The sequence below is a fragment of the Kuraishia capsulata genome, genomic scaffold (genome assembly GCF_000576695.1).
Source record: "Kuraishia capsulata CBS 1993 genomic scaffold, Kuraishia_capsulata_scaffold_3, whole genome shotgun sequence".
In the NCBI taxonomy this organism is placed as follows: Eukaryota; Fungi; Ascomycota; class Pichiomycetes; order Pichiales; family Pichiaceae; genus Kuraishia; species Kuraishia capsulata.
In genome coordinates this window covers 984,631-998,009 of record NW_019172952.1, presented here as the reverse complement: position 1 = coordinate 998,009, position 13,379 = coordinate 984,631, and the positions used below count along the sequence as shown (strand labels likewise).

General features: G+C 45.8%; 7 protein-coding genes across 7 annotated transcripts; 1 reads left to right on the top strand and 6 right to left on the bottom strand.

Annotated features, from left to right (window-relative positions):
* Positions 1-72: 72 nt before the first annotated feature.
* On the bottom strand, positions 73-2,463 carry KUCA_T00002778001 (uncharacterized protein; the record flags this gene model as incomplete). The annotated part of the gene is made up of 1 exon (XM_022603059.1): positions 73-2,463. One exon carries the CDS (start codon positions 2,461-2,463, stop codon positions 73-75), a length of 2,391 nt encoding a protein of 796 aa, XP_022458802.1.
* Positions 2,464-2,671: 208 nt separating this feature from the next.
* On the bottom strand, positions 2,672-4,423 carry KUCA_T00002777001 (uncharacterized protein; the record flags this gene model as incomplete). The annotated part of the gene is made up of 1 exon (XM_022603058.1): positions 2,672-4,423. The coding sequence occupies one exon, from the start codon at positions 4,421-4,423 to the stop codon at positions 2,672-2,674; it is 1,752 nt and encodes a 583-aa protein (XP_022458801.1).
* Positions 4,424-5,178: 755 nt separating this feature from the next.
* On the top strand, positions 5,179-6,942 carry KUCA_T00002776001 (uncharacterized protein; the record flags this gene model as incomplete). Its single annotated transcript, XM_022603057.1, has 1 exon — positions 5,179-6,942. One exon carries the CDS (start codon positions 5,179-5,181, stop codon positions 6,940-6,942), a length of 1,764 nt encoding a protein of 587 aa, XP_022458800.1.
* A 411-nt stretch (positions 6,943-7,353) lies between these two features.
* KUCA_T00002775001 (uncharacterized protein) lies at positions 7,354-8,301 on the bottom strand (the record flags this gene model as incomplete). The annotated part of the gene is made up of 1 exon (XM_022603056.1): positions 7,354-8,301. The coding sequence occupies one exon, from the start codon at positions 8,299-8,301 to the stop codon at positions 7,354-7,356; it is 948 nt and encodes a 315-aa protein (XP_022458799.1).
* Positions 8,302-8,904: 603 nt separating this feature from the next.
* KUCA_T00002774001 (uncharacterized protein) lies at positions 8,905-9,321 on the bottom strand (the record flags this gene model as incomplete). Its single annotated transcript, XM_022603055.1, has 1 exon — positions 8,905-9,321. One exon carries the CDS (start codon positions 9,319-9,321, stop codon positions 8,905-8,907), a length of 417 nt encoding a protein of 138 aa, XP_022458798.1.
* A 1,188-nt stretch (positions 9,322-10,509) lies between these two features.
* On the bottom strand, positions 10,510-11,604 carry KUCA_T00002773001 (uncharacterized protein; the record flags this gene model as incomplete). Its single annotated transcript, XM_022603054.1, has 1 exon — positions 10,510-11,604. The coding sequence occupies one exon, from the start codon at positions 11,602-11,604 to the stop codon at positions 10,510-10,512; it is 1,095 nt and encodes a 364-aa protein (XP_022458797.1).
* Positions 11,605-11,876: 272 nt separating this feature from the next.
* On the bottom strand, positions 11,877-12,227 carry KUCA_T00002772001 (uncharacterized protein; the record flags this gene model as incomplete). Its single annotated transcript, XM_022603053.1, has 1 exon — positions 11,877-12,227. The coding sequence occupies one exon, from the start codon at positions 12,225-12,227 to the stop codon at positions 11,877-11,879; it is 351 nt and encodes a 116-aa protein (XP_022458796.1).
* Between the last annotated feature and the right edge of the window lie 1,152 nt (positions 12,228-13,379).

The following is a 13,379-nucleotide window of genomic DNA, read 5'->3' as shown; positions in this document are numbered from 1 at the left end:
TTGATCCCGTGTCAATAATCTGCCATCTGGGCACGTGACATTACAAGCATTAGATTGATTATGTACTATTATTCAGGCGGCGGTCAGTTTATCCATTTCCTTCAAAGCATAGTCCAGAATATATGTCTGCTCAATCAGATCATCCAATCTCGCAAAATGGCGCTCGCTATAGGGTGTGATGGCGTCAATCAGAGACATCATTCCTTGGATCTGAGATAACTTCTCGATATCAAAGATACGGAACACGGTATTGATCAGTTTCTGTGCGATCTCGAAGAACTTTGCGTTAGTATTCCAGTCCCTGATCCTCTTAAACAGCTGGAGCAATTGGGTGCTCTCCAAAGATGCAATGCACTTCTCCAGCTTGAAAGAGCCCAGGGAGGAATCCTTATCAGCACCAGCATTGATAGAGGCCTTGACCACGTTGTACAATCTCATTGGATGATCCAGGGTCAATGCTAACAAAAATGCGTTAGACCAATCCTCGTCACTAATGTAGTTTCTGAGAGATTGCTCCTGCTCCACTTTGACCTTATCCTTCTCTTCCTGTTCGGCAAGGGCCTCTTCTGTGTTATCGTCCCAGATGGTGATAGCACCATCAGCATCTGCGGAGATGATCTGTTTTCCATCGTCTTTGACACAAAGGGCCCAGAGACGATTGTCGTGGTTATTCAGCGTGTTCACACATTCGCCAGAGCTGATATCCCAGATCTTGACCAGGCCATCTGCTCCGGCAGAAAGGAGGAACCTGCCCTTATCTATGAATTCCACTCTTTGAACAGCATTGGTGTGTCCTTCAAACGTCTTTTTGCATGTGAAGTCCTCCAAAGACCATAGCTTGATTGTTTTATCACCAGAAGCTGTGGCTACCAGTTTGTCCCAGAAACTTACTCTGGCATTCCATAGGCCTCTTTTATGGCCCTTAAGTATTCCAATTGTCTCACCCGACTCCAAGTCCCATACCTTTGCTGTTTTGTCATAACTAGCAGTTATGAAAAGTTCGTTCGCTGGTGAGACAGTGATGGAGTTGATATCTTTTTCGTGTGCTTTTCGGGTGTATTTTGCAAGCTTGATTTCAACAGGTCCATCGGTATTCTTGCGTTCCGGGCTCGGTATGCTCCAACTCTTGACTGTGAGATCTGCAGAGGCTGTGAGAACAAAATGAGGATATCCGTTGTTGAGCTGTGTTGGAAGTGCAACTGCAGTCACAGAGCCAGCATGACCACTCATAACAGCATAGCACTCGAAGGATTCAGAGTCGTCATTCCATCTCCATAGTCTGGCAGTGTCGTCTTTGCTAGCAGTGGCAAACCATTTACCATCACGAGAAGCATCAACAGCATTCAGCAGATCAGTATGTCCTTCGTGAAGACTCATTTCCAATGGTCTTTCCAGATCCACAATACGAACAGATGGGGAGTTTGTGGCCAGTGCCAGCATGTTGAACTCAGATCCAACAAATCTCATATCTGCAATAGTTCCGTGGTTACCTGCGATTATCCTATTCACAGGCAAATAAGAACTATCATCTTCGTCCAGATATAGCGAAACATCGCAAATGGTCTGATCTGAAAGCACCAACATAGCCTTTTCAGTTTCCGTCAATATCACGTCCGTGATGATTAGCTCTTCGTTGGTCTTCAAAGGTGGTGCGTGTTGAGCCAACACGGCATCTGACTTTATGTCCCATAGTTTGAAAGAACTGTCTCCTCCAGCAGTGTATAGTAACTCTGAGCCATCCAAGGCCGTTGTAAATCCGGCTTTTTCAATCTGGTGGCCGGCTGAAACCGTCTTGATCTCCTTCCAGCTCTCGGTGTTCCATAGAATGTACAGGTTGTCACGACCACCAGAGACGAAGACTTCGCCTGATTGGTTGAATCCCACTCCTCTGGCAGCACCGGAGTGTTCATTCAAAGTCTTTAGACACTTTCTTTTAACGAGATCCCATATTCTGACGGAACCCATGATATCACCACTGGCCAGCTTCCAGTTCTTGGTGTTCAAATCACCGTGGAAAGCTAGCGAACATACGGTGGTTCCGTGACCTTTGAAAGAATGTGTCACGTAACCGCCTGAAATATCCCAAACTGTGACGCTTCCGTCAGAACCGCCGAATGCAAACAGCGAAGAGGTGGGATCAGCAGAGGATATGTACACTGGAGAGCTGAGCTTGAAACTTCTCTCGAACTTGGATGTCTCCAGGTTGAATATTTTGAGTTGCTGAGAGCGTGACACGATCGCCAGATATTTTCCATCAGGTGTAATCTGAAGCACAGTCAACAGTTCACCATCACCCTCAAGACTATGAACAATTTCCTGGGTCTCGATGTTAGTCACTATGATGTCCTCCATCACGGCGGTGGCCATGATGGTCCCATCGTACGAGATTGTAGCATTGCAACCGCCGATATATATGGGTTCTATATCAGTATTGACAAAACTCTTTTTTATTCTCTCGGACATGGCGCAAAGAGAATGACAATGGTTTCTTGTTATTTTTGCAAGACATTGTGCATTAGTAGCCTCTTAATCTTTTGAAATTTTTTTATTTTTCCATATTAATTTTTGGTTGATGCACTCTCATATCCGTCTAGCATATATAACCCACTGCAGAACAAAGAATCACTATGTACATGAGCCTGATATATAATTAACAACCTTGAGTTGTCCATCACCCTAAATAGGCATAGTCGCCAGTCTTCACTTGCATTCCCATGGTTTGTGCAGCATAAACCATCTGCTTATCTATAACCTCCTCTATGTCTTCGCCTGCTCCCTTAGAATGCGGCGCAAAGAATGCATATACATTACTCCTGATCCTGTAAGTCCAATATGCCAATGTAAGAACAACTCTGAAAGTGCAGAAGATGGCATATCTGTACACTGACTGAGCGAAAGTTCTGGATAGGATCGAGGACTTTGCCAATGTAGGCACCAAGGGCGATAGACGCAACGAACGTCTAGCCTCATCACTCAATATGGCTAATCTGTTGACTGGAGCACCCAGCTGATGGTTAATTCCTTGGACTATTCTCATTCCTCTTCCCAAGAACACCATGGCCAAAGGAAACTTGTCGGTGCTATCAAAAAAGTTCTTCATCTGTTCCTTCATCATCACCTGTTTCTCGTAATCACTCTTGGTCCTCATCTCCTCAAACCTCTTTTTCATATCTTTCATTCCCTCAGTACTCATGGTGGCCATTGATGTAAACATATCTCCTTGCCTTATACCCCATTCGGTCGTTAATTGCTTCATGGTGGCCGTATCCGCCTCAGAAAGTGCCTTGAACAACTGGCAATACTCACGCCTAAATTTGTCACTGAGATGGACATACAGTCCGTGATCGAGAATAACCAATTGCTGGCGAGTCTTATTCCCGTCCTTCACCATTCTCACAATGAAATTTCCAGGGTGAGGGTCTGAATGAACGTCTCCCCACTCGAATGCCTGTCTGGCATAAAGCTTGACAATATCTTTAGACAACTCTGCAATGTTGTAGCCTTTCACTTTCAAACGCTTCATTTCAGAGACACTATCGCCTTCAATCCACTCAGCTACCAGAACCTTTTTGGTCACCAAATCTGGATACACCTTCGGCACATACATCCTGTTTCTGAACTCTGGGTCTGAGTCAATCTTTGACTTCAGCAGAGCCCCATTTCTGTACTCAATGTTGAAGTCAGTCTCCTCCTTCATAGTGTCACAGATATACTGGGTAACAAACGATATCTGCATCTCGAAGAACCAACTGTAAAAGTCCATCACCTGCTGGTAAATAGCCAAATCAACGGGCACCTGATGCTCCAACGACTTGTGTTGAACCTTCACTGCCACCTTCTCTCCATTCTTTAATACCGCCTTATGAACTTGCGCAATGCTTGCACTTGCTACTGGAGCCTCGTCTATCCACTCAAAATGCTTGGTTCGGTAATCCCGCCCTAGTTCTGCAGATAACACCGAATCCACCGTTGCCCAAGAGTCTGCAGGAGCATTGTCAAATAACCTTTTGAACTTCTCCTGGTAGGCCATTGGGAACATGCTTCCCTGAATAGCGATCATCTGTCCAATTTTCACATAAAGTCCCTTGTTGCTCGCTATCATGTCGTACAGTCGCTTGGAGTTTCTCTGATGAAGAGCCTCGATATCTTTTCCCTCTTCGAAGTTCCATTTGTAGTCTGCGGATATCAACAGTAATGTAGTAACAGATCTGGTCGCCCTCGTTATCACTGAGTTGTTAAACTTGTTATCCGCGAAATATACACCAGTCAGCCCCAAAAACGCATAAGAAAAAAATCTGGTTCCAAAACCGGCCCGTTCAACACGAGGCCTTTCTGGTTGCTGTCTCGAGAAGCCTCTTGAACCGCAGAACGCTACCCGTTCAGTACTGAAGCCCAGCGTGCCAAACCGTACGCCTTTGATCATAGTCAGAATATTGTACAGCAAAAATTCAGGAATCTACCTTTAAGTGGCGAAAAACAATCGGAAAGAAGGTATCAACGACCACCCGCAATGAGGCGTAAACCAGTGCTCGCTTATCTCCGCTGCCATTTTCCAGTCGTGTCGATATAAAAGGTCGTGCGCCTGTACCAGAGATGAGCTAGTGTTTATTCCTTCTGAAAATTTTACAGCTTAGTAGTCTGTGGAATTATTGCGTAATTTGAATGGTCCCTAAACTCGCCTGAAATCCGTGCTCTTACTTTTGACCCTGTTGAAGATAATTGAACAATTGGCATTTGTTGCGAATTCTCAGAAATCTTCCTGTCTATTAGCACACACTATCCAGGAACATTTCTCTTGTGATCCAAGGAGATACAGCCATATAGCGCAGAGAACAAGAGTCGCTGGTAAAAGCCATTGATACCAAGCAACTTGTGTGTTTTTTACCCACGAAAAAGGACCTTATCCTGATATTTGTGATTTTGCAAACCACCTGAGTTATTTGCAAATACCCCAGAGTTTTATTATATTATTACCAATAGGGAGTTACCCCCGAAGTCTTGTCTGAAACCCTCAATCTGAAGTATAGCCGTCGCTCATTGGAGATGATTCCCACTTTCTGAGCAATCAGGCTTTGAAAAGTGAAGAATACTCGCAAACGACGTCTAGGTTTATTACCCAGGCGCAACCAGGAATCAAGTTAAAGACCATATAACCAAACGACAAACGCATACCACGCAATGGGGAAGAGCACAGCCCGGTCGGGAAAGGGTAAATCCCTCAAGACCTCCTCCAAGGGAGGCAAGAAGCTTCAGAACATACCGATACCGAAAAGGGGTCGGAGAAAGTTGAGTCTGGTCTCTGATTCGTCAGATTCATCGTTATCGGAAGTGAGTGACGAAGACTCTTCGGATGATGATGAGCAAGATTCGTCTGACGACGATGATGAAGTGGACTACGTCCAAATGACTGCCACCAAGAAGCTTGCCAACATTGCCAGGCAGAGCAGAGGAACCTCTGAAGAGCCGTTGGGTTCTTCGGATGACGATTCTGACTCGGAATCTGATCTTGAGATCGTTTCCACCACCCAAAAACCCAAGCCCGAGGTCATAGACAGCGAAGAAGATATCGGAGAGGAAATTGCTCTTTCGCCAAGCAAATTTCCACCAATGGCACCTACTCTGGAAGACCAGTCGCTACTGGATGTCCCCAAGATTGACGAAACTGAGCTGAACTCGGATGATGACTACGAACTGGATAAAGACCAGTTGATCAGGACCCTGCAGAACGATAACGACGAGGTTGAGATCTTTGGCAAGAGCGATGACGATTTAGACTTCTTCCTTTCGGGAGGTCAGGACATCGAAGAAGAGAACTATCTTTTGCAAGAGGAGGCTGATGCCATATTGAAAGACTACCACGACCCAGAGGTGATAGGTGCAACCTCAGAAAACAGCCATACATCCGCCTCTACCAATGTCAGCAACACCAACAGTACTGGCGATGCCACCAATGAAGAGTCCAAGGCCGCAGAAAGCGACTCTTCTTCCTCTGATGAATACGACTATGACGATGTGAGCGACGATTTCGAAATGCCTTGGTATGACGTGTTCCAGAACTCTGCTTACCATGCTGCGGGGAAGCAAGATGTTGATTCGGACGATGATGACTCGTATCTGTGGCCATACTTCATCTCCGGGGAATCTTCTAGCGATGAAGATGGAACCGCGGCCAATGAAAAGGCAAATGGGTCCAAGGTACTGGAAGATGAGAGCGGGGACTCTACAGATGAAGACACCACACTTCCTCCTCCCTCTACGAAGAAGATAGGCTCTAAATCCGCAAAGGAGATCTTATCTTCTTCTAAAAACAACTTTAGGGCTCCCGTGCTCGGTGTCTGGACCACAGCCAATCAAGCGAAACCGTTCGGGATCATCGATGGGTTTTCCACAAGATCGCTGGAGCCCGCTTTGGTCAACTCCGGTAAGGGTAGACTAGTATCTAGCTCTACTGCCAAACCCAAGTTTCTGGGCGTCCAGCCAATCATGGAGCTGGATGAGCTGCTATATGTAGACGAGTTTGAAGAAGGTGAAGCTTACAACGATGACAACGATGAATGGGAGCGCAAGGTCCCTCTGTCCGCATTCAGGTCCAAGGGGGTGGTCGATGGAGACCACTCTCAAGGGGTCCGTCGTTATTCGGCCTCATTCACTCCTAGCGATAGGAGACGACTAAAGGAGAAGAAACCCAAGTCGAAAAGCCCCAAGTCTGCGAGAAAGTCGAGGGAGTTTGGCACCATGCCTACCGATGAGATCATCATCACACCCGTGAAGTCCATGAAATTCCAGAAGTTCCAGAGGAATGCGAAGAAGCTTAAGAAACATAAAAACGGGCTTAGAAGCACCAAAGGTGGGCTTTTCAGCGAAAGCACACTTGCCGATGTCGAGGCATTGCTGGTTGATCTTGGAGATGATGATGATTTCAACATTCTTTTTGGGGCATGATGCTGACGATTCAAGTTTTCAGCGGTGTGCAGCTTGTATTTTGGAGTGTTCTGGGCTCATCACGAGATTTTTATATGCTGGGAATTAGGGAAACAAGAAAGGTACAATCTTTTAAGGGAGACGTAGACATGGATCAATTAGTAGATAGTGTGCACGAAAGGAATGAATAGCTTATATTCGCTAAAATAAGCCGAAAATCGTGTATATGCCACTCCTAGAAATTGAGGTTAGAGTCTTTCCGGAGTGTTGAATTTCACTCTGCATGGTGCATAATCTTCAGATGACCGTCCTGGCACTGTATTATGCTATACGTTTGCCTGCATTTCCCTACGTAGTTGTACAGGTCCTTTTCCAAAATGTTAGGTTTCAATTGACTTAAATTACCTATTGCACCATCAATTTGATATCCTTCTATATCTCACTCTGAACAATAGAGGTCAGTTTGGCACTCAGTTCCAGCTGGGTCCTTATAGAACTGGCCAGATACTCCACCAAGAGCGAATCCTGAGTATGATGGTTGAACAACTTTTCCAGGGCATCTGCAGAGACCGAGGTTGGCTTTGCGCTCAACTGGCTGAGCAATTCACGGCCCAACTTCTCGTCACCTTGGATCTCTCCAGAGATCACCTTGTCCGTGTACGCCAAAACTCTGTCCACGAGCCCGCTCAACGATCCCAATTCCTGCGAAAGGGTAACCAGCTCAACAGCATTGCCTGTTGGCAGGGCTAGCTTGGTAGGCTCCTTGATCCAGGAAAGCGCGGTCTTCTCGGCAGTGGAATAGACCACCTTGTTGGGAACCGGAGTAAACGCGTACGATCCCACCTTTTCAATATTCAAATGTGCGGCCAAAGCACCAGAAGCTCCCACTGGAGAAGCAACATATGATATCAATTTGGGTGCGATAATGTTATTTTCAGAGTCTCTGGTCTGTATCGTCAGGTGGATAGCAGGATGTGGATGAACGCTTATAGAGGAGCCTCTGGAGTAGAAATCATGAAACAATCCAGTGTATGCATCTAGCTCGTGACTGGTGGAAAACCAGCCCAAAAGAGCCAGATCTGGGTTTGTTCTCTTGGAAAGAACGTACTGGGAAATGTGGTGGCCACCTTCAATCGTTAGGTTTTCGCCCACTTGTTGGTGAGGAACGATGTAACTGTCAACAACCTCAATTTCAGACCCATCATCCGATCTGATTCCCAAAAGCGCACCAGTTGTTCTTGTTGTCTCTTCGTGGTAGGAGGACTCAACCAACTGCAACAGCGCAGAGGCCTGAATGGACACCTTGAGCGGTGCCGCGGCGGAGGAGCCTGCGGGAGCCGCCTGGTTCGGCCTCACTATGTGGAGAACTGGGGTGGACATTTAATAAAAAATCGCCGGAGTGCTAGAAGATGCTGGATGGATTGCTGTGAGTGTAGTTCAACCTCTGTGCCTTTGGCTCTGTTAGAGAGGTGATTTGGAAAATTCCTTCACGTTCAGGATATTACGCTACGGTCAGTGTAAATTTGAGACCTCTAAAGTAGTGTGCTGTTTAATTTCTGATTCTGGACGGTGCACGTAGAGTTTTCACATATTTGCTAAACGATGATACGAAGCAAGCGGCGTGGCAGATATCGCAAATATAGGAATGAGGACCAAAATTTGTAGATAAAGAGAGTATTATGTTGAGTTGGATATTACGTATGCGTACACTAAACGAATAGTGAGGGGCTAAAGTTTAATCATGAATAGTTGAATGCAAAAAGAGGTACCATGTGCTAGAATAGGGTCCCAAATCGTCAGTTATGACCAGATTTTGCCCTCACTTTTTGCTTACAGTTTTTCCTTACGGTCTTTCTCTTCCCGAATCCCTTTGGTTTCTTGCTATTGTAGAGCAGGCTTGAGATGGCTTTGCAACCTCCTCACGCCCAAGGCGTCTCTAGGCATGCTTCCAGTCAACTTACGAGGGGTACTTCGAAATTAGTGCTAAGAATAAAAAATAAAGCAAAATAGATCTCCCTCAGCGGTATGTTTAATGGCCCTGTTATTTAGCACTATTTTGGCGATGTGCATATGAATTGGTTCGGAGACTATCTTTTTCTGGCAAAAATAGAAGTTTCTTTTTACCATAGAAAACCGCGAAAATAGAGTGGGTGGGAGGGTCCGTAGCATGTGCACGGGGAATTTTGAAGCTGATTGAAAGAAGAGGCAAAGAAGATTCATGCGGTGGTGACCTTGGCGAGGAATCTCATTTGGAGAAAGATACAAGATAGTTTTGGCCGAGCAGATAACATAACTTGGCTCAGGCCCTAAACATTTCAAGGCGGAGAATTTGCCGCATATCAAAACGCCCCAAAGTCCTGCACTCTCTACTCTTAAAATTGCCTGGAACATGTTGCACATACCTAACCTGGCCAGGCGTTCAACAGTTCGCAAATTCTCAAAACCCCGTCTTGAATGTGTCGCGCAGTAAAGGGTGCATGATCAAGGCAGTCATAGGCTTTCGTTTAGATGCCAGATATTCGATGGCCTGTGGGATTTACACTTTGCGACCCCTACATTTCCAGCCGAATTGTGAGCCGATCTCGACAAGGTGTGGGCATTTTGACGAAATGCGGAAAAGAAAAAGCTGCTCTAGCCGGGAAGTTTGTGTGATATTTTCCATGGCGACATCGAAAATGTGAACAGCAGACACACATTGGATTGTGAACCGAGATTTAGCGTAAAAACACAATACTAATAGCTTGTCAGCTCAACGAGTAGAAGAGTTGAAAATGGTGGCTCTGCTTTGCGTGTATAATTAAACGCCTTATTGCAATGCCAACTGCCTATCGTGCACAGCGGCTAAATTACACGTCCAATTCCGTTTTGGGATAGCTTCGATGGCTCGCAAACTCGGCAAACGTCTTTCCAGCGGCTAATGATCAAAACCGTATTTTCTCTCTTCCAAGAGTGTCGTTTGTCTCGGTTAGGAATTGACATGAAAAATGTAGATGATTCACTTGTGAGCAATCTTTGTTTTCCATTTCTAAACTTCTTTGAGGCGCGTGGTCCGGGATCTCGGAATTTGTACCTGAGTTAGGCACCGGTAAGCGTGGACGCCCTAATCTGGCCGGGATAATGTCTTGCAACGGTGCCGAGAATGAGGCGGAAGATGCTCCAATCGTCGGCCTAGATCATCAAAAAGCGTGAGGGGTCAGAAGTAAGCATATTATTGTTTGCTGAGAGCAATTGAGCGAGTTTGATGGTTTTTCCAGGATTCTCAAAGGGGTTTTCGAGCCCTAGAAGGCTTCTCTACGTTTTTGACCCTTTTGAACCGCAAAAGCAAGCTAAATCTGTATCGAAAATAAATCTAAAAACCAAAAAGGCTCTTGTGGAAAGGGAGAATTGAATTAAAAGCACCCCTATTTTGGGTTCAAGGTCTTTTTAGACCAAAAAAAGCCGTAAAACTCGGCCAAAAATAACGTCCAAAAACTAAATCTCAAATCTCAATAGCTCTAAACATGTAAAGCTCATGCTGGACGGTTGGTTGGAGTTGAGGTTAGGAAACCACCCAGATCTCGGTGGCTCATAAAAATCCAAGCCCTGTGGTCAATTGACCAGAAATCCAACTTTTGGGGGTAAATGTTGTCCAGGATCGGCTTGGCGATCGCTGATACCTGTATCTGCTTCCTTGACGTCCTGGACTTTTGTATTTGAACTCGAACCGGAACCTGCCTGAGCATTTTCACGTTCTTTTTTGTCAGAATCTATTCTGGGCTCCACATTTGTGTTCTCCGGACTCGCCGTGAAGCTGTTGTTTTCACTGCCATCGTTCGAATTGGCTATAGAATCAATTGAAGAAGTCGAATTGCTGTCGTCTTTTTTGCCTCGTTTAGACTTAAATTTCACAAAGGCCGGATTCTCATATCCTGAGCACACTTTTCTACTACGCTCACAGTTGTAGCAAAACGGTTTGCGCTCGTCGCACTTGACTCTTCTCTTGCGGCAGGTCAGGCAGCCAGTCCTGGTCCTGCGCCTCACAACTGGGCGTCTTTCGGGAAACCCGAGCTCGCGCGGCAGGTACTGCTGCCCATAGGGTACGTACATGTCAGGTGGGGGATAGTAAAGTGGAATTTCCATGGGATGGTGAGGATGGCTCAGGGCAACGGGGTGGCCCTGAGGATGGCCCTGGTGGGGGTGGTACTGGACGGGGAACCGTGGGTCAATGGCTATCAGTTGTAATTGCTGTTGCTGTTGTTGTGGGGGCAATTGAGAAGGATCATTTCTGGGGCTGTTGGCTTGATTTGAAACGGGAACCATCTGGTGAGTGTTGAATGCGAGCGGCGAGCGCATCTGTGGGTTCAGCGGCATCATGTGCTGCTGCGTGTTGATTTGTTGTGAGTGCAACCGAGGGGACTGTTGTGTGCTGGCCTGTAGGCTCATCAGAGGGGGTGATATGCGTGGTTGTGACTCCATTCGGTGCAATTGCGGCTGGGGATGGTACACTTGACTCTGTGGGAGGAGGTGTTGAGGAGTGGTGGGAATCGCCGTGGAGATGGTGGTCGCACTGCCTGCGCTGTTGGTCCTCTGGAGCTGTTTCATAGGGTCAGAATTGTGTGTTGGGGAACTCCAAGACTCTTCAAAGCTAGTGATGCTCGATATTGGAGGCAAGGTGACCTTCTCGAAGGACCATTGGTTGGTCATGAGTATCGCTGGTCTGTGGACCCTGAGGTTTAGCAAGGTAGGCGGGTTCCCACGATGCCAACGAACAGCACAAATGCACTAGGAATTCAGATCAATAGTAGGAACGCGGGAATGGTAATATTCCGCAAGGAAAAACACGAAAAGGGAGCTGGTGGAGAAGGTGATAAATGAATACACACTAAACACCGATACCCACAAAACGAGAATCGTACGGGGGGACCAAATTGAAAACGAGACGAGAAAGAAAATAGGTTTGGAAAATATTTGCTGAGTCAACAGAGGTGGTGATAATCAATAGGTTTTTTCTGATATATCAGTAGATAGTGTAGTGTAGGTGTATAAGATACACTGGATGATGGATAACCGATAGCGGATAATGCTTCCCAATGTGATTCCTTTCGATTGCCTCCTTTTGATTGAATCCCTCTTGACTGCCTCCTTCTCGATCGCAACGAGAATCGCTTCGAATAAATACCTGTGTAAAATCCAAGAAAAGAATGATTAAAGCAAGAAAAGTTTTGCAGGTACGTGATGGAAAAAACAGGAAAAAAAAATGAGGCAGACGTTTGGAGCAAGGCATGCATCATCAAAGGATGAGTGTGTGGTAGGTAAAAACAGATCATGTAATGTGTGTTTATGTAGGTATCAGGTTCTGTTGTTGTGCAGGAAAAAAAAAGCTGAGGTCTACCTTTTTTGCTCATGCAGTGATTAGCTGGGCGTCTTTTTGGGATTGCATGGCACAGCATGCGTAATGATGCGTTACATGTGAATTGAATGCGAAGAGGTTACCAAAAAAGAGTTTCTGCTGCTTTGGCATGGACACAACCCCAATGGTGAAAGAAACTTGAGCTCATGACAAGGCTTTTGGTTGTCGGCAGATTAATTCGATTCCGATCAGATTGTATACATTTCCCCTTAACCCATTTACCGCCATTTTGAAAAGTCAGCCGAATCCGGATTCGGCTTGCGATATGATGTGGGTCCACGTCCTGCGCTTGCCTTTTTCATCCCCTGAGCTTATTGTACTGGTTAACCTTTGTGATAGCTTATTTAATTTACCCCCCTGCGATTACTGTCTTTTGCTGCTTCGCTTGGGTCGTTGGGTCAATTTTGGTGCAGCAATTCTCATAATATCCGGAATCATTGTCACAAAATTGATGAATGTGTCTTAGACACGTATGTATGCTCAAGGTAAAATAGTATTTCGTCCATTGACTGTTTATGTTTCTGTGTGTCTCGGAACGTCGGATACACTTTTCTCAGCCATTCACGTCAGCGAAGAATCGATAGCCTCGTTGGTTACGACACCTTGCGTGATGGTAAAAGGCTATTTATGGGCGCCATTCAAACCAGCAAAGAAAATAAACAGAATGCCATTTGTCTGTCGGGTGTTTCCTGGTATTTGAGATTTCGTTTGTTTTGCCGCCAGAGCTTTTGGCGTTTGGAGCATGGAAAGTCCGGGGTGAAAAGGCAATCTAGATCCGGGCATCGTAGAGGTTAAATTAGAGGTCTTCGAAGTGCCGGACCAATGTGGGGATTAGATTTTATGAAAAGCAATTCAGTATTGGGGGGGTGAACTACGTATGTTGTGTTGTCGGAAACATCGCGGATTCAGCTACTTTTTCCTGTATTTCACTAAATGCTTAGACAATCATCGAACATTCATAGTCGCAAGCAATAATCGATGTTCGTGCGCTTACGGTATCCCTTTCTCGAGGAGTCGTGCATCAAGAAAGCCATCCATGTCGCTATTCTCAAAACGGTCCATGCAATGC